General features: G+C 32.1%; 1 protein-coding gene across 1 annotated transcript; it reads left to right on the plus strand.

Moving 5' to 3' along the window:
• The first annotated feature begins 10,295 nt into the window (after nucleotides 1-10,295).
• Nucleotides 10,296-21,131, plus strand: LOC149880057 (uncharacterized). Its single transcript, XM_090070627.1, has 4 exons — nucleotides 10,296-10,448; nucleotides 19,400-19,700; nucleotides 20,261-20,357; nucleotides 20,564-21,131. The coding sequence occupies exons 1-4, from the start codon at nucleotides 10,423-10,425 to the stop codon at nucleotides 20,962-20,964; spliced, it is 825 nt and encodes a 274-aa protein (XP_089926753.1). The 5' UTR covers nucleotides 10,296-10,422; the 3' UTR covers nucleotides 20,965-21,131.
• Nucleotides 21,132-23,595: the final 2,464 nt, after the last annotated feature.

The raw sequence follows: 23,595 nt of genomic DNA on the forward strand, positions 1-23,595 counted from the left end.
TTATTTACATTTTCAGGATTCTGGTTTAGGCGATTTTTTTACATACTAGTAATTTAGAAAAACAAAACTAAAATCGGTTTGATTTGAAATTATTCCCCAGAAAAATAAAACAAATTTTATAAAACGTTATTTTTAACGTTGTTTTTAAATATAGAATTAAAATTATACAAACTTTACAGTGCTTACTATTTCTAAGAAACGATAATTTAATAAAAATCATCATTTTTTAATTTTAATATCTAACAAAATAAAGAATAAATACTTAATTTACAGTCCTTGACAAATAAAGACATTTTAAGAAATATAAATGTTTTGCAAGATGTAGACAGATTTCATTTCTAAGAAAATAACTGTAGAATATTGAAACCCCGGCACTGAAGGAATTCCAAATTATAATCCTGTTACCTGAAGACAGTAAAAGTGCACCCTACTTACGACAATTGCCATGAAATTACTATCTTTGCTACCATAACTAACCAAGGTCATTCTTGCATTTTACATATACAGCAATGTTTTACCTGTATACGAACTTTCAGTCCCTTATTTTGTGGTGTAATACTTTTGCAACCATAGATCGCCGGAAAGGACCACTGTGTGGCGACGGAAAGAAAAATAAAATTCCCGTCCAAAATCAAAACGTGGGATGAAGAAAAAAAAGAGTTTTTGGAAGATCTTGAGTTGTCTGAGTTGATGAAAAAAGCAAATTCAAAAGAGAAAAGAAAAGAGGTGTTGAATAAAAGAAAAATTCCAATGGCTGAGGAAATGAAAGCTGAGAAAAAAATGATTTTAGAAAGAGGTAGAGAGCTCTCGATGAAAATAAAAAAGGTGGATGAAAGAAAAAAAGAGCTGCTTTATGAAAAAGAAAAGATGGATAAATTGGATACTGAATTAATGTATTTGACAGGGAGATTGATGAAGCCAAATAAGTTGTAAAATTAATTTTTAATTCTTTTTGAAGAATTAAAAAAATTGAATTTGAGCTAAATAAAATCTTTCAGTAATAAAAAGATGCTTTACACAAAAAAGGTTTTGAAAGATTTACTTGTCAAAAACGGAATTACCCAAACGGCTGACAATTTGATAGCCTTGACATTGATCGCTTTTGAAAACAATTTGATTAATAAAGACGATTTAATGGAAAAGGTGAAAGAAAAAAGACCTGTTGGAAGACCGAGAATATATAAACCAAAAGAAAAAAAACCTTTCAATCCTAAATGGAAAAGACTTGAAAACATCAGAACTAATCCTTCCACTTTAAAAGTAACCCATGTTCAAACGGGAAAAGTGACTGAATACAAATCCTTTTACAAATTTAGAAAGGAGACGGGTCGTGGATGGAACTATTTTGACAATAAACACGGATATCAAATAGAAATAATTAAGTCTTGAAATTTAAATTTGTATAAAATTTAAATTCTTACAAAAAATTGAAAATGGGTTAAAGAAATTTTTTTCCTTATATAAAATGGATAGAATGAATGTAAAAGAATTAAAATTGATGGCTAAAGACCGCGCCGTCAAAGGCATCTCAGAAATGAGAAAAGCCGAGCTTATTGAAGCTATAAAAAATACAAAACCCATCATTGGGTATGGACCTGCAGATCGTAGACGAACGACTGATGCAAGACCTTTGCCTGCTCCTCGTCCTGATCCTGCTCAAAGTTGTCAAAAACCTGCCATCGCTCCGAAACCATTAACAATTCCACCGAGACCTGTCATGCAGAAACCAGCTCTTGCTCCAAAACCAGTCCATTTGCAAAATGCTGCTCCTCGTCCTGTAAGTCCGGTTCCTGCACCAAGAGCTGGCTGGTTTTCAAGAATTGCAACGACTGTCTCCAACGGTTTTAACCAACTAAATGCTCTCGTTGATCCATACGTCCCAACCACGGTGAAGAATGCAGTGAACAGCGTGAGAAATGGAGTGGAAAAAACGATAAAGTCTCTCAAAGACGTTGTATTTGGTAAACCAGTTTCCGCTCCAAGAACTGTTCCAGCTCCAATACAGGTTTCCGCTCCTCGTCCTGTTAAGATAAAGTTTGCATTGACTGAGCATTCAGCGGAGGGTACTGCTAGACAATTTTCTTACAAACCTTCCGTTCGATATCAAGACCTTGCAGCCTTTTTTAACTTGGTGAGAGAGTCTGCGATCAAAGTCATGGAAGGAGAAAGAAACACAAAAGTAAAAATTTTTTTAACGTGTGAAATGAAATCTGTAAGCATCTTAACTGGTGAAGAAACTACTCGAATGGCTACTTTTTCTTCCATATATGGATAAAAAACCTCACCCTTTGCGAAGATCTGAATTTTTGGATCGAAAGCATTGTGTTGATTTGCTGTATATTTCAAACGAAGACACTGACCATTATTGTCTCATTAAAAATTTCAGTCGGTTTGCCGGTTCTTCAGCATCAGCTCGTCAACACAAAAAATATTTTTGCAGAAATTGCCTTCAAGGTTATGGCCAAGAAGAAAAGCTCAAAAATCAACAACCTTATTGTTATGATAACGCTCCAGTAAGAATCGAACTACCTAAAGAAGGTAAGACCGTTGAGTTTAAAAACTATAAAAAGTCTATCAAAGTCCCATACGTTGCATATGCCGACTTTGAAAGTTTCATCAAACCCATCGATGACAACACTAAATATAATAACGAAGAGTCGTACACCAAAAAATATCAAAAGCACATTCCAAGCTCCTTCTGCTACTACATCAAATGCTTCGACGAAACCATTTACAAAGGAAAACCTGTCACGTACACAGCAGAAAGCGATGATGACGATGTGGCGCAAAAGTTTGTAGACAGCCTTGAAACAGAACTTATAAAAATTTTGGAACGATAGCAATTTACTACAACATCGCTGGAGTAAAAAGAAAGTGGTAACTGATGAGGATGAAAAGAATTTTAAAGATGCAACACTATGTCACATTTGCAAAGAAAAACTTGAAAACGATAAAGTCTTAGACCACTGTCATTTGACTGGAAAGTATCGAGAAGCTGCTCACGATGCTTGCAATAAAAAATATCAAATTCCAAAATTCATACTTGTCATTTTTCATAATTTATCCGGTTACGACAGTCATTTGTTCATAAAAAAATTAGGTGGTAAACTCAATTGCATCCCCAACAACGATGAAAAATACATCAGCTTCTCAAAAAAAAATCAAAGTGAAAGAATTTATTGATAAGAAAGGCAAACTAAAGGAAGTGTGGAAAGAATTGAGGTTTATTGACAGCTTTAGGTTCATGGGTTTCAAGTTAGACAAACTGTCTAAAGATCTAAACGACGTCCAATGCAAAAACGTGACTATGCATTATTCTGGAAAGCAGTTTGACTTGTTAAGAAAAAAAGGCATTTACCCTTACGAATGGGTGGACTCCATTGATAAGTTCTCCGAAACGCAATTACCACCTATTGAAGCATTTTATTCCAAACTAAACGATGAACCAGCAGAAGTGAAAGACTATGCACATGCTCAGGAAGTTTGGAACGAATTTGGATGTAAAACGTTTAAAGACTACCACGAGCTGTACAACAAGTCTGATGTCTTGATACTTGCTGACATTTTCGAAAATTTCAGAGAGGTGTGTCGCACCTATTACGGTCTTGACCCTCCTTGGTATTACAACTCCCCTGGTTTGGCTTGGGATGCTATGTTAAAAATAACTGGAATTAAATTAGAGCTTCTATTTGACCCTGACATGCTTCTCATGGTTCAAAGAGGAATGCGCGGTGGGATCAGCATGATCTCCAACCGACATGGAACTGCTAATAACAAATACATGGGCGACTCGTACGATCCTTCACAACCATCAAAATTTATCCAATATTTAGATGCTAACAATTTGTACGGATGGGCGATGAGCAAACCTCTTCCCGTTAAAGGATTAAAATGGATGTCTGAAGACGAACTCGCCAATTGGAATTCCATGCCATGCATTCTTGAAGTCGACTTGGATTACCCCGATCACCTTCACGATAAACACAACGATTACCCGTTGGCTCCCGAAAGAATGCTCATTGGAAAAGTTGAAAAACTCGTTCCAAATTTAAACAACAAAGAGAAATACGTCGTCTATCATGAAAACCTAAAACTCTATGAACGAATGGGTTTAGTCATTATCAAAATTCATCGAGGGATCACCTTTAGAGAAGAACCTTTTTGAAAATTTACATTGACCTCAACACCAAAAAGAGAACAGAAGCTACCTGCGAATCTGATAAGGAATTTTTCAAACTCATGAACAACTCCGTCTTTGGTAAAACCATGGAGAATATTCTAAAGCATGTTGATATTAAACTTGTCACCACTAAAAAAGAAGCCTTAAAATTATCCAAAAGTCCTAAATATGATCGAAACACCATTTTTGATGAAAATTTAATTGCGGTTCACATGAAGAAAACAGAAGTCTTTTATGATAAGCCTGTTTACTTGGGAATGTGTATCCTTGACATCAGCAAAACTCTCATGTTTGAGCACCACTACGACTACATAAAGCCTAAATACGGTGATCGAGCAAAATTATTAATGACTGATACAGACTCGCTCTTTTACGAAAACGAAACGGAAGATTTTTAAAAAGACATTGCTGATGATGTTGAAAGCAAATTTGACACGAGCAAATTTGATAAAAACCATCCTGCCATTCAAAGCGTCGGGTTTAAAGTGGGCCTAAATAAAAAGGTCATCGGCATGTTTAAGGATGAAACAGGAGGAAAGCAAATTAAAGAGTTTGTTGGGCTTCGACCTAAACTCTACTCTTACAAGATCCTTAAAAAAGAAGACGAAGAAAAAGAAAAAGAACAGAAAAGATGCAAAGGAGTTCAGAAAAATGTTGTTAAAAATAAATTAGACCACAAAGATTACTACGATTGCTTAATGGATAAGAAAGAGCAGCTCAAAACTATGAACGTTATCCGATCTCATCTTCACAACATGTACACCGAAGAAATCAACAAAGTCGCTCTCAGCGCTAACGACGATAAAAGATTCATTTTGGAAGACGGCATTCACACCTTGGCTATTGGACACTACAAAAACAGACCTCCAAAATAAATTTAAATCATTGCGGTAAGAAATTTTTTATGAAAACATAATCATGGCAAGAAATATTTTTAAAACTTCAACAAGAAAAAATTTTAGAACTTAACAAGAAGAATCATCACAAAAACATATTGAGGCAAGAAACTTTTTATAACTTCTAAACACATTTTTTTGAATAAAAGGTAAGTCATCGCATCAAAGGTATCAACCTTAAGTATGGGAAAAGGATCAATGCGCTAGAACCGGCACTTCCTAGTAGTCATGGTCTTAAAATTTCTTTATACTGTTCTCCTATCAGTTTGCCATCAGTTCTGATTAAATCACCTACTCCAGATGATGAATTACAACCCCAAACTAAAACAGAACCTCCCCCATGGTTGATTGTTGGATGTAGTCAATCAGGAAGATAAGCCTCTCCTACCCTTCTTCTTACATACTGTCGTCTTCTGCTACCGAACAACTCAAACTTTGATTCATCTGTGTATAGTATACGGTTTAACATTCCTTGCGTCCAATTATTATGCTGTTTTGCATATCTAAGTCTTTTTTCTTTATTGCCACGACGTATTAAAGGCTTTCGAACTGCAACACACCCTCTTAACCTAGCTTTTAGCAAATGTCGTCGAATACAAGATGAGGAAACATTTGTCCCAGTCGCAGCCTGACTGTCTTGGGCTAGTTCAACGGAGGTTTTTTTCCGATTTCGCAGAGACACATTTTTTAAATACTTTATGTCATGTTTTGTAAGTTTTGGAGGTCTTCCACTTCGAATTTTATCCTCAAGAGATCCCATGTTTTTAAATTTTTTGAGAGCTTTTCTAATGGCTGTCCTTGAATATTTTGTTTTTTGGACAATTTGTCGTTGAGAATAACCTTCTTCATGAAGCACGATAATATTTTTACGTTCCAGGAATGGAAGTTTACCCATTTTATTACTTAAATAACAATAAAAATGATAATACAAAAGAAAAAAAAAAAACAAACAAACGTAAGTTATAAGTTTTGTTTGTTAAAATAGTGTTTAGTATTGTTTGAAGTGAGACATTATTTTATATAACAAAATAATCGGGAGCTATTATTCAAAATCTGTTAAAAAAACATGAGTTTTAATAAGTGGGCTAAAACTTATTCAGAGCACTGTATATACAGTATTGGACAAAATATTTGCAACCAAATAATGCTAATTTAGTTTCTTTACATAAAAGTGCTGCATTTTTTCAATTTAGAGAAATAACTATGTAACTGTTTAGAGACAGTTCTTCAAGTTTTATTCATCACGAAGTTCATTATTTGCACACGAAAATTAATAAATTAATCAAAAGTATTAAAAAAAGTTGATTTCCTTCTGGACAAAACAAGTGCAACTCGACAAAATGTTGGCCAAGCTGTATTTCGCTATCAATGTTTCGTGGCGAATCTTTTGTTGTCGATCACAGCCTTGCATCTTCGAGGCATAGATTCGATCAGGTGATCAATGAAACTTTGTGGAATCGCTGCCCAGGCCTTTTGAATTTGTTCAAACAGTTGATCCTTATTACGAACACCTTCACGATTAATTCTGCGGCTGACGATCTCCCGCAGGTTCTCGATAGGGTTGAGATCCGGAGATTGAGGCGGCCAATCCATCACCGATAGGTGGTTGTCTTGAAACCACTGCTTGACTACTTTTGCAGTGTGTTTCGGATCGTTGTCTTGCTGAAAAACCCATTTTATTGGCATATTCCATTCAGCATGAGGTGACATAACATCTTTCAGGATATTTTTATACATGAAACGGTCCATTATTCCATCGTTTCGATGTATTGGACCTAGACCGTTAGCAGAAAAACACCCCCTGACCATTACATTCCCTCCACCATGCTTCACGATCTTATGGTAGTAACGTAAATTGAGGCGTTTTCCGGCCGGTCGACGTACACGGCAAATGCCATCGCTCCCAATGATGTGGAACTTCGATTCATCACTGAACAGGACAGTTCGCCATTTCTGCACATTCCAGTCAATATGAGATGTAGGAAACAGGAGTCTCTTCTTCTGGTTTTTTAGTGAAATCAGCGGTTTCTTTGCAGGGCGTTGAGAAAACAATCCGGCTTCAACAGCACGTCGTCTGATTGTTCGGTCTGATTCAGGCAGCTCTAGTTGCTTTTGTATCTCGACTGATGATATCCAGGGATCCTTCTTGACGAATCTGACGATCATAGAATCCTCTCTAGAAGTGGTGGAACGCGGTCTTCCACCTTTGTTAGTTGCTGTCAACTTCCCCGTAGAACGATATTTGGAACAGTCTTGATACGGTCCATTTTTTCACGCGATATTTATCACAAATACTTTTTTGTGACATTCCACTTACGTAATCGCCAATAATTTTCTTTCTTAGTTCCGATCCAAGACTGTCGGGAGCCATTTTTGCACTTGAAGTCATAAAAATATTTCTGGATGCTGCTGGATGCTTCCAGATGCTTCTCCTGGAAACTTCTGGAAGCTTCTGCATGCTTCTGGAAACTTCTGGAAACTTCTGGATACTTCCTTTAATTATTAAAAAACTTCCGTGACGTTGACACGGACCAGACTTAAGAAAATGAAACAAACCAAAAAAGTTGCACTTATTTTGTCTGCCACAAAATGGCACTTGTCAACGAAATTCTGTCTGTGTGCTGTCACCTGTCAGCTGATTGCTCATGTCATGGCATGCTATGACTCCAGACTCCTGAACTATTTGCTGTGGTAGTATAGTTCGTTTCGTTTTTAAGACGTAAAATTAGGAACACTTTTTAGCATTGTTCGATGTTGGTTGCAAATGTTTTGTCCAATACTGTATATATATATATATATATATATATATATATATATATATATATATATATATATATATATATATATATATATATATATAGGGGAACATAGGGTAAGATGACGAATGGGACAAGATGAAAACATATTGTTATTTTCAAAACTCAACTAAATATGAAATCTGATTCTAGCTAAGAGGGAAGTAGATTATATCTACTGGTTTTATTTACGCTTTCTTTATAATTAATATTTTCAGAATCAAAGATGATTGTTAAAAAGGTTTTTCCTGTATTAAGGAAAAAAAAAAACTTATCCACTTGAACTTGATTTATTTCATTATTACATCACCAGCCAAAGGTAAGCAAGAATTTCTCATTCAGTTTGTTCAATTTTGAAGCCATAAAAGTAGTATTAAGCTATAATAACTTATTTATATAGAGTTCTGAGTCATTTTGAAGATTAATTAGCCTAGGGGCAAGATGAACGGGGCAAGATGACTTGTTTGTCGTTTCGCCAAAGTACATGTTTTACCATAAACCTGTACTGCAATAACTTTTGTGTAGCTTAGTCATTATAACATTGCTTTATTATGCATTAAAATATTTTGTTTGACATTTGCTTTGTTTTGTTTTGTTGGAATATGCTATGAACTGATTAGCAGACTTTTTTTGCATAGCCCTATATATAGCTTAATTGTTTAAATACTACATAACCGTTTGCATTACATATCATATTAACTAAAATTTATGATATCGTTTTATTTGAGAAGGTAATGGTATAACGGAACTTCCTTTTTTTTAAGTCGCCAAGTTGTCCAGCATACGGGGCAAGATGATAATTGAGGTAACTTTGGTTAATGAGTTTTTTCTAGGCTATTTTTAATTTTTATATGGGTTTTTTTTATACATATGTGACGCACAATAATTTTTTTTCCACTTTTTGATAGTTTTACTTATTGAAACAGTTATTGAATAAGATATAAGTGCTTTTCAAAACGTTCGTCATCTTGCCCCTTGTTCCCCTATATATATATATATATATATACATATATATATATATATATACATATATATATATATATATATATATATATATATATATATATATATATATATATATATATATATAATAGATAGATAGATAGATAGATAGATAGATAGATAGATAGATAGATAGATAGATAGGTAGTTACATAAATAGATAGATAGATAATTTAAACTATTGGATATAGGAGGACGTCTCAGACTAAAAAAAGCTACCCAGAGTTTCTTTTGCATGACCAATAGGAACAATAAGCTACACAAGATGGCTGAAAGAGGTGGTTTCAAATCTTTTATGAAAAATGTTTTATCCCCGTTATAAAACTCCATCGAGAAACTCCATCGAGAAACTCCATTAAAAACGTAGTGTAGCTTAATAAAAATGTTGTTAGTAGTTGAACAATTATTTGTAATGTTCTATGTTCTAGGTTTTTTTCCAAAAAGATAAAAAAAAAGATTTTTAAGTTATAAATCCTTGTATTAAACATTTGTCTATAATAAGGATTGCAAAACAAGCTTTTTACTATTTTTCACTTTTTCAAAATTGCTCTCAAAAATCGTCAGGCTATTGATATTGAAATGCAATTGCAAAAAGTGAGTGTGGTCAAGTTTTGCACAACATCTTCCATTTAATCTTTGTGTTTGTTGCAAAAAAGCTTCGTGAGCTTAGACTTTTGAGTGAGGGAAAACTTAAACTTATTTAAAAAAGTAAACAACAGCAATACCTTATAAAAAAAATGAAAACAAGATTTAGCCCTTTGAAAAATTAGTGATTATTAGATGTATTTTTTGTGTTCATTTTATCTCAATGTTGCAATAAAAGTAAGTATTTTGATAAACATTCCATTGTAACTAAAAATATAAAATACGGAGAGTTTTATATAGTTGAATGGTAAATGGTCACAAATTAGCATTAGACTGAGAGTTTGGCATTCAAGGTGATATTGATCACCAAGAATGTCTAATGGTGCAGCAATGGAATAGTTTCTAAAGGAGTTTATTATTACTTCCCCAAAAGTGTAACAACTGAGAAATTTCGAAAGCCGATGGTAGAAACAAAAAAGATATGTGCCGCTAATAAAAGTTAAAAGCGGCACAAGTTATCGGACTTTCCTCATACTGTTCAGAAATTTTGAAAAAAAAATGATGACGCGTTATTTACATTCACAATATAGTTTTATTCTCGCGATTCAGTGAAAATATTAATGTTAATGGCTTTCACCGGAACACATTCATTTGATGAATGCATTATCATCTACAACATGAAATATTCATTCCTATAAATGATATTTATGGTTTCATATCATTTCTATAAAAAAACATTGTTTTATTTTATGAATATGTTCCATCGGAAAGTATTCAATAAAAAAAAAAAAAAAAAAAAAAAGTATTTTTAGGACTTGATTTGCAGCAAAATATATTATTTATTTCACTTCTCTAAAGGTTCTCGAGAATTTAATACCGATTTAATAAAAATCGTAAAACAAGTTCACATTAACTCATAAACATAAGCAGGTTCAATTGGGGATCAAAGTTCAGTCTTAAGAAAATGCTTTTGCTTTTAAACAATGTTTGGTATGTTGAATATAATTGTTTTATTGCGGTAAAATATTTTTAGTATTTATATTATCACAGAAAATAAAATCAATACTTTTCTCGTTTTTACCATTATTATTTTTATTATGTATTTAGGAGCTAATTAGGATAACGCGGGGCAAAATGAGACACTTAAGCACTAATTTATCTAATACTTTTAAAAAAATAACTTTTGAAAAAATAATTTGATGCTTTTCAAATCTTCTACCATCTTACTTGAAGCTTACAAAATATGAGTTGCAAAACTGCAGTGGTTTGGTCACCAGAGATCATTTATTGACAGCACCTAGCACCTTTTTGAACACAACTGCATATTTAAAAATCTTGCAAATAATAATTTGTAGGGCTGGCATCATGATAAACGCGAACTGTCTCATATTGCCCCGCTGTCTCATTTTGCCCCGCGTTACCCTATAGCTCAAGAAAGTTTTCCTAAAAATGATGTTGTTTAAGGTAACACTCCCATTTTCATTCTAATTTGCAAAAGGAGAATCAATATTGCCTCATAGATTAAAACGCTAATTTTATTTTAAAATAAGAATGCAACTTAGAATTTTCTTGTTAGAGAAGATTTTTTCACATAATTGTTACAAGAATCCTTATCGCCCATTGCATAACTAAACTAAAAAGTTTTAAACTAAAAAGAATAAAAAGGCGATGTAGCAACAGTATTTAGGTTTATCGTCTTTCAGGCAAATTGTTTAAAATTTAATTTACAGCTACATGAAATAAATTTCAACTTCAATGCTATTTAAGCCCGGAATAAGATTTCAACTCGTCTTAATAGACAGGGCTAATAACTTTCCTCCCCACGTTAAATAATTCTAAAAGTTCTTTAAGTTTTATAGGTACTTGTAAATTTTAGGAAAAAGATAGATTCCACTAGGATCAGAAACCTAAAAACTTCAAATTGATTTAATGCTAGGTAAATTTTAATCTTCTTCGGATTTAGTGCAACTTTATTTTAGAATTAAACTTTAAAAAATAACTTAAAAAATTGGATAAAAGTTCGTTAGAGTTTTCAGGCCGCTACACAGTGGGACGAAATCCCGATTTCGTGGCCAAAACTCCCTAATCACTTACGCGAGGGTCTTCGAGGTCGCTGATTACGAATCTGAGGTCAGGTTTGAAAAATTCAAAATGGAGCTCCAATATGGCGGCCAAAACTGTTCATACGTTGAAAATATGAAATCTAATGTAGTTTGGTTTTCGAGGTCATTGCTTATGATTCAGGAGTTAAATTAGAGCAAAAATATTGTAAAATTATTTCCAAATTTAAACTATTAATAAAAAAACAGAAGTTTGTAATTTTAGTTTTTTTTTTTTTTTTTAAATTGGTAAAAGATTAAGTCACATACATGTAAAAAAATTGTTTATTTAATCCTAGTAACAAAAACACGTATGTCATATTCAACAATGTTCGAATCATTCGATTCGGAATCTGATGTTGAACTACTTGTATCTAAATCGGAATCGTTCCTTGAATCTTGTCTGGTGACTTCAGGTTGTTTTAACAATTGTAAAGCTTCTTGATGTAGAGATTTTACCGGTCTCTGGGGAAATTTCCTGATGCTCGAGAGGGGTTGTTAACGTGACATCTTTAACAACTTGAGCAACATGTACTTGACCAAAAGTCCTTAAACTCATTTGAGCAGCGTATGCCAATTCTTCTGTAGCAAAAGAAGAACGTAGTTCTTGAGTCTTTCGCCTCTTTGATCTATCACTAGATGAAGCAAAGGATTGCGAAGGTCGCCCAAATGTTCCTTTTTTATTGTCATTCTTCACAAATGTTCCGTTTTTTTGAAAATTGCATCTGTCAAAACATCAATGATGAATTTATATTCATTTTTTAAGCTTTCTTTGACCTTAAAGAATATATCTTTTCTTGACAATTCCATATTTGAAGATTTGGAAGACTCTGTAAAAAGTAATACAGTTATAACGGCTGAGAGTTCTTTGAGAACTATTTTATAAAGTTTTGAGATTATCATAAATCGGAACGAGAAGTAACTTGTAAAGCATATATTTAAGATAATAAATTATTGTATTAAAATGTAATTAGTGCCATTAAATAATGTTAATTCACTAATTTTCATGACCATTTTCAGACATTAATCTATGTTAATAGATTAATGTCGCACCACGCATTCCTCCGTAAAAACTAGTCTCACTATTAAAATGTCAATCAATGGCAGCCAGTTTTTTTATATGTTATATTTAACACTATACACTATCAGTTCTTTGTCGAAAGAAGGTGGATAACCGCTGTTAAATTTTTAAAACGACATTAGAAAATCGATTTTAGATAAAAAATTTACAATTTTTTATGTTTACTTGTCGCGCGATTTAAATATTAAAAAATTAAGATTAGCAATAACAGTGCATGACCATCTATTCTACATGCCTCTAGAAAGTGATTCCATTTTGCCGAATTCCAATTGAAATAGTTTCTTCAGTTTAACAGCACTTTAAAACAAGCAAGAATTTTTCGACGTGTCCACTTGTTTAGTGCGTACCGAACGGAGGCTATATGTCAACTGATGTCCAGGCCAGCTTAGAGCAGGTATATACCAACCCTGTTCGGAATTTTGTTCTAGGACTATCTGTAAACAAGATCTGAACGTAAAAAGACGAAAATTTAAAACTGAAAAATTTGTCATTAGGCCAAGAAATCGGGATTTCGTCCCACTGTGCGCCAGCGCCCTGTTGCATTTTTTTTTAGGCTTCAATTTTTTTTCGTTCGGCTTTCGTGTGTGGCTGTTAAAGTTTTTTCTTATTCAAAAAAGTCTTATGAAAAAAAAAGCTCCTTTCTAATAAACGGGTCTGAGCACGATAATACGGTTTGTTAAAAATGAGGTAAAAATTATGGAAAAATACTGATAATTAATCTTTTGTCTAGAAAAATGACCGTGGATTTACTTATAATTTGCAGTGGTTGTTCCCCCGCGCTCCAGTTTCCTAAAAGTTGCTTCTCAAAAACTATAAAATTATACAATAAATTGCCTAATTGTTTCTATTTTCTTAAATTTTTATCTTGGCGAGAAATTTGTGACTAATTAACAGTTAACTTTAAAAAATACAAATTCAGCGGCATTTATTGCATATTGGCTGGTACAAAACAACAGAGCGTAGCGTCTTACACTTCTCAGAGCAAGTTAGCGCAGGTCTTGTTCATCCCTCATCGAGCCTGCTTGTTCATCCCTCAATGCTTGTTTCAGTGGTGTAAGCAGATTTTGAGCCATTTTCTTTTCTAAAACCAATAATAATTCATAAGCTTTATTTTAACAAAGAACTTACAAGTTCAAAGTTTTAGATATTTATAAAATAATACCGGAAATAATTCAACAGCAACAAATTGTTTAATTATTTACGATGTTATCCAATCTGGTTTTTACTTTAAATAAAATCTTTGTGTGGTATCATCATTTATGAATTGATATAAAAATTTAATTATATTTTGAAATTATAAACATAATCGTCAGATTTTTTGCTCGCCCTAGGCTCTCTCGGTTATAATCTTTAAAAAACTTTTACATCATAAACTTAAAGATTTTTCATTATAATCTAAACTTATTATAAAATTTCAACCATCAAGTTTATTTGTAACTGCATTTCTTTTAATGCTACTTAGCAATGTCAAAAAAAAGTCTTAAAACGAGTGTGCCTCATTAAATACGAGAAATAAAGATATCCATCTGATACCATAAGACATTTAATATAGTATTATAGGATATTCGCGTTTCACAATAACTATTTTGTGTACTATTTTGTTGAATAAGATTTTTTTTATCACTGTTATATATATGATTTTATATATATAGTTGGTATATGTACATATATGTAGGGCCGGCGCCAGAGTATTTGGCACCCTAGGCAAATCTGACTTACTGCGCCCCTACCCTCTCCCCAACTTACTTTCACAAAGAAATGATTAAGTTATATTATTATATTTTGTATTTACATTCGGAAGAATACATACTTGCATAATCATAAAAAAGCGTATATTCGTGTAACTTTATAATATATAAATAAATAATTTCAAAACTTCCCTTTTTGCGCTTTTGTTTTTACAAACGTAGAAACGAGTTCCGTCAGGTTGATGTTTCTAGCAATATTATGTTCGCTTGACAGAGTAGCTAATCCAGCAATTCTTTCTTGCTGCATTGACGTTCTCAAAAATGTTTTTATCAGTTTGAGTTTTGAGAAGCTTCGCTTACCGCTAGCCACGGAAACTGGAAGTGTCAAGAGGATTCTTAAAGCTATAACAGAGTTGGGGACACATTCTGTTGGATTATTTTTTGATATAAAATTTAGTAAATCTAGTGGCAATGTACACCTTTCTACTCGTCTTGATATTGATTTCAGTTCGCTACATAGATCAATTGCATCGATATCTTTGGAATCTCCATGTTGCAAAGCTTTCTCAAGGTTCAATTAATGTTCCATGACTTGTTTGCTAGTTACACTCTGTAAACTGTGAACGTCATACAGAAAACCAAACAATTTCCTTCATACGTAAACTGTTTATTCTTTCTTCTGATATGGGTTGGTTTGGGTTCAAAAAGTGCAGCTATCTCTAAACTGAATGCAATATCAACTGCATCTACTAGTATTTTCTTAAACTCCATTTCATTTCTGCGATTTACAAGAAACTTCTTTATTTTTTTAAGATTATGGCGTCATGCATATCTAAGTCTTTTGCCTTAAGTTGCTTTCTAGTCATATTGATCTCAAACAACACGTCGTACCACACAACCAGAGAAACGACAAACTTATAACTAAAAATAGCGTTTGCAATTAATCGTGCAAAGACATAAAAAATGAATTGATTCATCTTTTATCCAATCAAACAAAAAATTCTTACATCTGCTTGTGATGCTAAGTACTTTTCAATAACTATTGCACTCCTGATGCTGGTCATGTTGAACAAATGGCTATGATCTTTCGCTTTTTGGATGTGATTTCAAATCCAGAAAATAGCATTGCAGCAACAGCATCTATAAAGGAACATTTCTTAGATTTTATGCCTCTAAAGGAGACAACTGGTGCTGGTATGGCTGAAACTATCACTATACCGTTAGGCAAGATGTCTTTATCTATTGAAAACTTACGCGGTCAAGGATATGACAATGGCAGGAATATGAGGGGGAAAAATAAGAGTGTCCAACGAAGAATTTTAGATGTCAATCCCAAAGCTTTTTTATTCCTTGTTGTGCCCATACATTGAATTTGGCTGTTAATGATACTGTTAAAAGTTGCTTAGAAGCAACAGCTTTCTTTGATCTGGTGCAACGTGTATATATATTCTTTTCTGCATCAACTCGTCGCTGGGAAGTTTTAACTCGACATGTTTCTAATCTCACTGAGTGAAACAAGGTGGGAAAGCCGAATTGATGCTTTAAAACCTCTCCGTTATGAATTTGGTGATATCTACAATACTCTAGCAGAGATTGCGAACAACGCAAGTTTAACAGGAGCATCTGGTAATTCAACACGGATAGATGCCTAGGTAATGTATATGTGTTTCATTGTCTTTAATCTTTCGAAGATGCTCATCCATAAGTGGGTCAAACAAAGCTAAAAACTCCACAAATTTCAGAAAGTTTCCGTTATCAGCAGTGTTCAGTTTCTCATGTGTTCCACGAAAAAAAAAGACTTTGCATTCCAAGAACTCTAACTAAAGCTATCAGCCATTTCAAGATTTGCTGCCAATACTGTTCTTCTTTTTTAACAAGACGCAAATGTTCGGCATAAATTGTTTTATTATTTCGCAGTCGCAGCTCAAACTCTTTCCATGACTGAAAATTCTCTAGATGTTCACTGCTTTTCTCATGCCCTTACAGAATTGCGGACATGTTTTTCCAATCATGTGAACCATTGGAAGAAAAAGATGACATAGCTGTTGTGCTACTGGTAAACAGTTTGCAGCAGAAGCAATACACAGAGTCATTACTTACAGAATACTGCAACCAATGCCTGCAAACTTCATTTCCATTGACAAGCCGGCGGTTGTAATGGTTTTATAAAAATTTTCTTTGAATAGTGTCATTAGGAAAATCAAACTGATCGACTTGTTTTGGTCTATGTTCTATCTAAAGTTGTCGCATTTCATCATCAAATACGACCTAAATAGTCGGATTGCTATAGTTAGCATATAGACAAGAGAATTTATCAACTTTATGCACTTCAGATTCTATATGTGCTACGTGTATTACATTATGTAATTCAAACTCTTCTGATACTGTCATCTCATCGGCTTCCCTGTCTGCTTCAACTTGATTTTTTATCTCATCCGTGCCATTTTCATTTCTCTGCGGTGAACATATATACTTTAACAAAGAACCAGCCTGTTCTGTTATAAACCCTTCGTTTGCAGCCCCTCGTTACGATATTGCGCACCAAACAATTTTTTTCTTTCTGCCATCGTGGATTGAAATAACAAAGGAAACTCCTAAAGATAATAAAAATGACCACCTCGTACATCTTTAATATCTTTAAATTAAAATATTATTTTAACTTCTTTATAAAAGTTTTAAAGATAAACTTTAAAACTTTTAAAACTCCATAAATGAAAAGAACAACACTCTATAGTATAAAAACAAAATATAATCAGTTAATTTGTTACTATACTACTTCGTAATTGCTACCATAGAATATTTAATTAAAATTAGTTTCTTACTACTTCTAAATTACGACGCCAGCAAAAACATATTTCTCAATAAAGTTAAACGTGCTAAATTTGTCTATAAATGAGTAATGAAAACTTTGTATTGCATTAATTGCTACAAAATTTCATTCTGCATAAAAAGTATAAAAAGAAAAAGGAAATCGCGTCAACTGAAATTAAAGTATCAAAGTTCATTCTTTTGTTTTATTCGATTTAAAAGAGTACTTTTTCAAATCTCCTAAACTTAATTCAAAGAAATTTGAAAAAGATCTTTGCAATTTTTTTAATATATTTATTTTTTATGAAGCTAGTTTTAGTGCCGCCTAAAAAAACTTGCCACCCTAGACGGCCGCCTAATTCGCCTAGTGGTTAAACCGGCCCTGCATATATGTAATTTTATATATACATACACTGCAGGCCAAGAGTTTCCGGACACTTGGATTTTGTTTAATTTTTTAATTAAAACTTCCATAATTATTTCAAAAAAAATCCAAATATCATATTTATATTATAAAAGATACATATAGTTACTATTTAAGAAAAAAAAAAAAAAAAAAATGAAATAAAAAAAATACTAACAACACTATTATTATTAAACTGTCTTTTCGTCAAAAAATAACCTACGAGTTTTTATCACTTTTTGGCGATCCGTGGCATCCTAATTATTAATTTATTTATTATTTCGGGTGTAATTGATAACCAGGATTCTTCTAATATCTGCCACAGGTGCTCTTTGGATGTCGGGCATTTTTGTCTGACCTTTCTGTCCAATTTGTCCCACAGTAACTCTATTGGGTTCAAATCTGGTGATTGGGCCGGCCAGGTCATGTTTTTGAGGACACCATTATCCTCTTGTTCCTTTATATAGTTCTTAGATAATTTTGAGGTGTGTTTAGGGTCATTGTCCTGCATAAAAACAAAAAAACGATTAAATAGTTCTTAAGCGAGAAGGTATAGCATTGTTTTCTAGAATTGTTTTATATTGTTCTTTTTTCATAATACCCTCAGTTTTAACTTCGTCACCTACACCAGCTGAAGAAAAACATCCCCATACCATAACTGACCCACCACCATGCTTGATTGTCGGCACTAAACACTCTGGGATCATTTTTTCTTTTGTTGTTCTTCTAATGTAAATTCAACGTTTTTGTCCAAACAGTTCAAATTTGGACTCGTCGGTCCATAGTACTTTTTTCCAGTCTTCTTCTGTCCAAGTTTGGTGGTCTATAGCCCATTGTAACCTTTTCTTTTGATTTCCAATCCGTAGCAACGGTTTCCTGACCGCTAAACGGCCAGAAAGTCCTGCTTGTCTTAGACGTCGTTTTGTAGTGGTTAATGAAATAGAATTTGAATGACTCCTATTAAAGCCTGAATTTATTTCCGGGGCCGTAAGTTTTAGATTTCTTTTACTCATCAACATTATACTATTATCTTCTGCTTTTGTTATCTTCCGTGGTCTACCAGATCTTTTTTTTGTCTTCAAAAATGCCTTGTTTCTTTCTATCGTTTGATGGTATTTTGTACAGTACTTCAGGCAACTTTTAATTTTTTGCAAATTTTACGAACTGGATAATTTTCTTTATATAGTGTAATTTTTTCAGAACGTTTTGCAACCGTTAAAGAAGGTTTTTTACCCATATTTTTGATTAAATAGTCGAATTTTAAATTTTCAAATTTTTTTGAAGATTTTTTAATGCAACTGTTATTAATTCCAAATGAAAACTAAACAAAACTAAATATTCTTAATCATTTTAGTCGGCTATCATTATGTTATAAATATTTACTTCATGTTTCAACAAATAAATAACTTTAATAAGACCAAACTCTTAAGAGTAATGTAACGCTTTATATCAAGTTAAAATAAACAATTAAAAAAACAAACTTATTTATGTAAGTTTGAGGTCAGAAATACCCAATTATTGACCTCAAACTTACATAAACACTTAAAACTGGTAAGTTTAAGTATTATAAATTAATATTATTGATTAACTTAATGTACAGAATAGATTTTAGCTTTTTATATAAAAAGATCAAGTGTCTGGAAACTTTTGGCCTGCAGTGTACATGCATACGTATGTATATACAACATTATTGTATACATATACATATACATGTATATATATAAATGCAGTATTTGTTTTATAATGTATTTATATGTATATATATGTATGTATATGTATATATATACGTATACATATACGCACACATACAAGTATACACGCATACATAAATACATGTAATTACTTATTTATCATTGTTTTAGGTTTATTTTATTACTTAACCAATTTTCAATTGCAATCTGTTTTATTACCCGCTTACCGTGTATCATCCACGCAAAATTTAACATAGTTCAAGATTTATACATGCAGGGAACTATCCTTAAATCCTTGACAAATGTCAAACATACTGATTGCGCCGTAGTCTGCATCAGTAACCCAATATGCGAGCTTGTTAACTTCAAGAAGGATGCAACAGTATGCGAGCTAATAACAAATTCTCAAACGCAAGGGACATTTAACGATTCCTGGAATGTTTTAGCAACTGACACCACAAGCAATCAGATTGTAAGTAATTTCAGAATTTCTTTGATTAATAGAGAAAAAGCAATTCTTTTTGAAAAATATATTTAAAAAAATGCTCAAAGGCCTATGAAAGACTAGCAAAGTAGGCAGTTCTCTTGTCTATTTGTTGATCAATGTTGTAAGTAAAGAACAAAAGTTGGCAGGAAGAACAAGCTGCAATAACATATTCCTTTAAAATTTAATGATAGTTAAAATACACTCAAAAAAAAAATCTTTAAATTTAACCGGTCGTCAGTGTACACTTATTACTGACAACAAAGAAGTATTAAGAAACTAAGAAATTTCATAAAAATGCTGTATCAGAAATTATAATGGTCAAGTGAGCTTCTTATATTTTGAACAACAATTTAACAACAAAGCTGACTTCTGAAAATTCTATTTATCATTTCTTTTGACCCGCATCATCGCTTGGTAATATCGGATAATTTCTTATTATGAAATGAACTTTTTCTTATTATAAAAATTGATCACTTTTTCACTGTTTCCTTTTTATTGTTTTCTTTTTGTATCAAAGCATTTCTTTCGTTGTTGGTATTTTCTAGATTGGTCAAATTTGCGAACAAGTTAATCCATGCCCAAGCTCAAAGCTATGCAGAGATGTGTGTGACTCTTCAGGCAAACATACTTTTTCTTGCCTGGGTAAGTATACATCCTCAACTGGACTTTGACTCTAAATTTTAAAGAACACAAATCTAATTTATTTTTATACAAATATTGTAATACACAGCTTTTAAGTAGCTATTTACATTATTTTTACTTATTTATTATTATTATTTATTATATTTTTATTTACATTAATTGTATATGCTATATAGTTTTGAAAGTTTTTATTAATAACTTAACAGCGAGTTATGATGTGTCAAGATCTGCAATTCCTTCAATATCATCAAGTTGGGATTCAGCATCAACCGGTGCAAATAAAGCAATAGATGGAGATCTTAATTCGGTTGCAATCACTGGCGAAGTGGCAGGCGGGCATTGGTTTAAACTGGACTTAAGTTTTGTATATCAACTAACTAAAATTGTTGTCTACAACCGACTTGTGTATTTTCCAGGAAGAATGGTTGGTAACAAATTAATTGTGAGCGAGACAGAAAACTCAGTCGATTACCGTGAAATTGCTACATTAACTATTGACTCGATGCAAACGTTTGATGGATCATATATTGGCAGGTATGTTCTAATTACAAAAAACGCAGCAGCTGATGATTTACTTCAAGTAGCTGAAATTAATGTCTACGTATAACTTATAAATTATTGCTTCGTCACAATTTTCTACAAAGAAAATTAAAAACCTTGAAAGAAGTTTCATTTTTATAGATTGCTCGGTAAATTTTTATATTGTAACTTTGGTAAACTTAAAAAACTTTAATAGTATTAAAAATAGTAAAAATCCTTATGGATAATGTTTTATAATTGTTTTTTTGAAAATATTGAGGTGATTAGATAAATTGTACCTTTTGTTACTTTTTCTAAACTTGCAATTGTTCCTATTTTGCAAAGATGAAAAGTAGAAAAGTAAACTGAGAGAGCTGGCTTAACCCCTTTTTAATCATTTTTTCAACCATTAAACAAAATGTGTGCACGTCAAAACAGGATGTAGCTCAACGATGTAAACTCTTATTCCTTATTAATGCATAGTCAGTTTAAAAAAAGCTAACTCAGAAAAATTCAGCAACCATAAAAGGCATAATGAAATTTTTAACCATAAAAAAATTCCAACCCTGGTACATAATTCAAACTAGCATAAAAAAGCTAGCAAAGAAATATATATACAATCATAAAAGTAAAAATAATGTCAAAAAGTAATCAAAAATACGACGAAACTAGTTATAAAAACTTTTCAGTATGTAAAACTGTCTAAGAACCACAGTCATCAAACTTAAATCTAAAAGTAACAAATTACATTGTTAAATTGTGGATGTCCAAAATTAATACAAACTTATAATTAAAAAGTAAAACAAAATTAGTTAAAAAATTTAAGCCCTGATACGTCGTGCAAGGTGTGAATCTTTCTGATCCGCATGTCATTTTTTAATGAAAATTCAATTTTTTTAAAAATAATAAATTTCAAAAATTATTTCTAAAAAATTTCTGTTGTATATGATAAATGGAGAGAATAGTTTGTACAAGATGTAAGAAAAAAATAAATTAGACCTGTTTATGAATAATGGAAAAGTATTAATGTCGTGTATTACTTGCAGAAATAATTCAGTAGCAAACAAAAAGAAGAATAAATGTGAATATTGGGGAGTCCACAGAGAGTGAAAATACAAAAGGACTTTGTATCCATCTATGAGCTAAAAATCATTTTAAAGAATGTAAAAGTACAGGTGTGTGAAAACATAGTAATTTAAGATGGTGGGACAAGTAGAAATAAAAATTATGGAAATAAAAATCATGGTAAAATAAAATGGGAATGTTGCAAGCAAGTGTGATATATTACTTATCACTAATTAATATATCTAAATTTAATAATTTTTTTGACTTATTACTTTTCCGCTTTCATCAACAATTTTTTGAATGAAAAAACAGAAATACTTTTAGTTATTTTTTATACAAATAACTGGTTTTTTTTTTTCTACAAACTTAACTAATCAACCACAAGTATTATAATTGTTCCAAAACATTACGGTTATGTAGTTTTTAAAAGAGTTATTATAAACAGCAATTAAAATTGTTTGCATTAAAATAACTCCATAAAACTTTACTAATGGATTTGAAGATGTTAGTGTAGAGTTTTCAAGAACATTATAAACATTATCATGGAATTTACATACTAGGTTTTTGTATTGAAATCCTACCGGATCCACAGGATTTTTCATTAAGCAAATATAGAAGAAATTGATTCATGCAAGTATGCAAAGCTTTTGTTTTCAAATAAATTAGTCATTTCTGTTAATGCCAAAATAATTTTTATGAAAATTCTATACCCAAGCGTATGAAGCGAATCAACTCAATTCATAATGTCCATTTTACAATCTACCAAAATTATCACTATATTTTGTAAGTACCTTTGTTATCTCTAACGATGTACCTACTCTTCAAAATGTGAATGGAAAACATAATCGGAAATGGATTCGAATGTAACTATCATTCCATGCTGCTTAGTATCAAAAAAAGGATAAACAGCCCCAAGAATATCTTTTGTGAAGAATAACCTAGTAAAATTGCTATTATATGATATCTGAAATACCTTATCACCATTTAAAGTAGATATAGTTTGAACTGAGCCATTAGTCATAACTGGACTGAAAGTATATGAAACCTTTTGTATTTACCATCAACATAAATCTTTGCAGCTGCATCCTAATTGTTAGTTAGATCTGTCACACTTGTTTATTGCTTTTTCCCAATTCCAAAACACTAATCGTTGCTCCCCTAGACTTTTTCAAAAATTAAATGTGGCAACATCTTGATTACTAATCGGATTTGTTACATATGTTATTTTATTACTTCCCATTTCTAAAACACCCCTCATAGTGCTAGCAGAAATTTTTAAAAAGTAAATGTGGTCATCAACATATTTTCTAGTAGCTGCATCAGGTGCACTAGTTGGATAATGTAAGTTCATTACTTTATTATTACTCATAATCAACTCCACTCCTATATAATCGCCGTATTTTTTTCATAGAGTTTTCTTCTAAGCATGATAGTGATTCACCACCTTCATTGAAACATCTTAGGGATGAACCGCTATTAAGTTTATCAACAGTCATTTTTTGTTATTAAAAAAATTATGAATCGGAACGATTCTTACAAACCTGTTTCTATTAGTAGATTTATAATTCCTTCTCATTGTGTCCCAATCAGTCTAAAACTTATAACATCACCTACAGTAAGTTACATTTAGATGTATTTATGGTTAGTTTGGAAT

Source organism: Hydra viridissima, unplaced genomic scaffold (genome assembly GCF_058129835.1).
Source record: "Hydra viridissima isolate aposymbiotic clone 2 unplaced genomic scaffold, HvirCarnegie_v1 scaffold_13, whole genome shotgun sequence".
Lineage (NCBI taxonomy): Eukaryota > Metazoa > Cnidaria > Hydrozoa > Anthoathecata > Hydridae > Hydra > Hydra viridissima.

Bases quoted from the DNA above. Each gene is read 5' to 3' on its own strand.
- LOC149880057 (XM_090070627.1), top strand. From the start codon at position 10,423: ATGCTTTTGCTTTTAAACAATGTTTG. The intron at 10,449-19,399 runs GTATGTTGAATA...TCATTGTTTTAG, and splicing joins TTGCTTTTAAACAATGTTTG to GTTTATTTTATTACTTAACC. The intron at 19,701-20,260 runs GTAAGTAATTTC...GGTATTTTCTAG, and splicing joins ACACCACAAGCAATCAGATT to ATTGGTCAAATTTGCGAACA.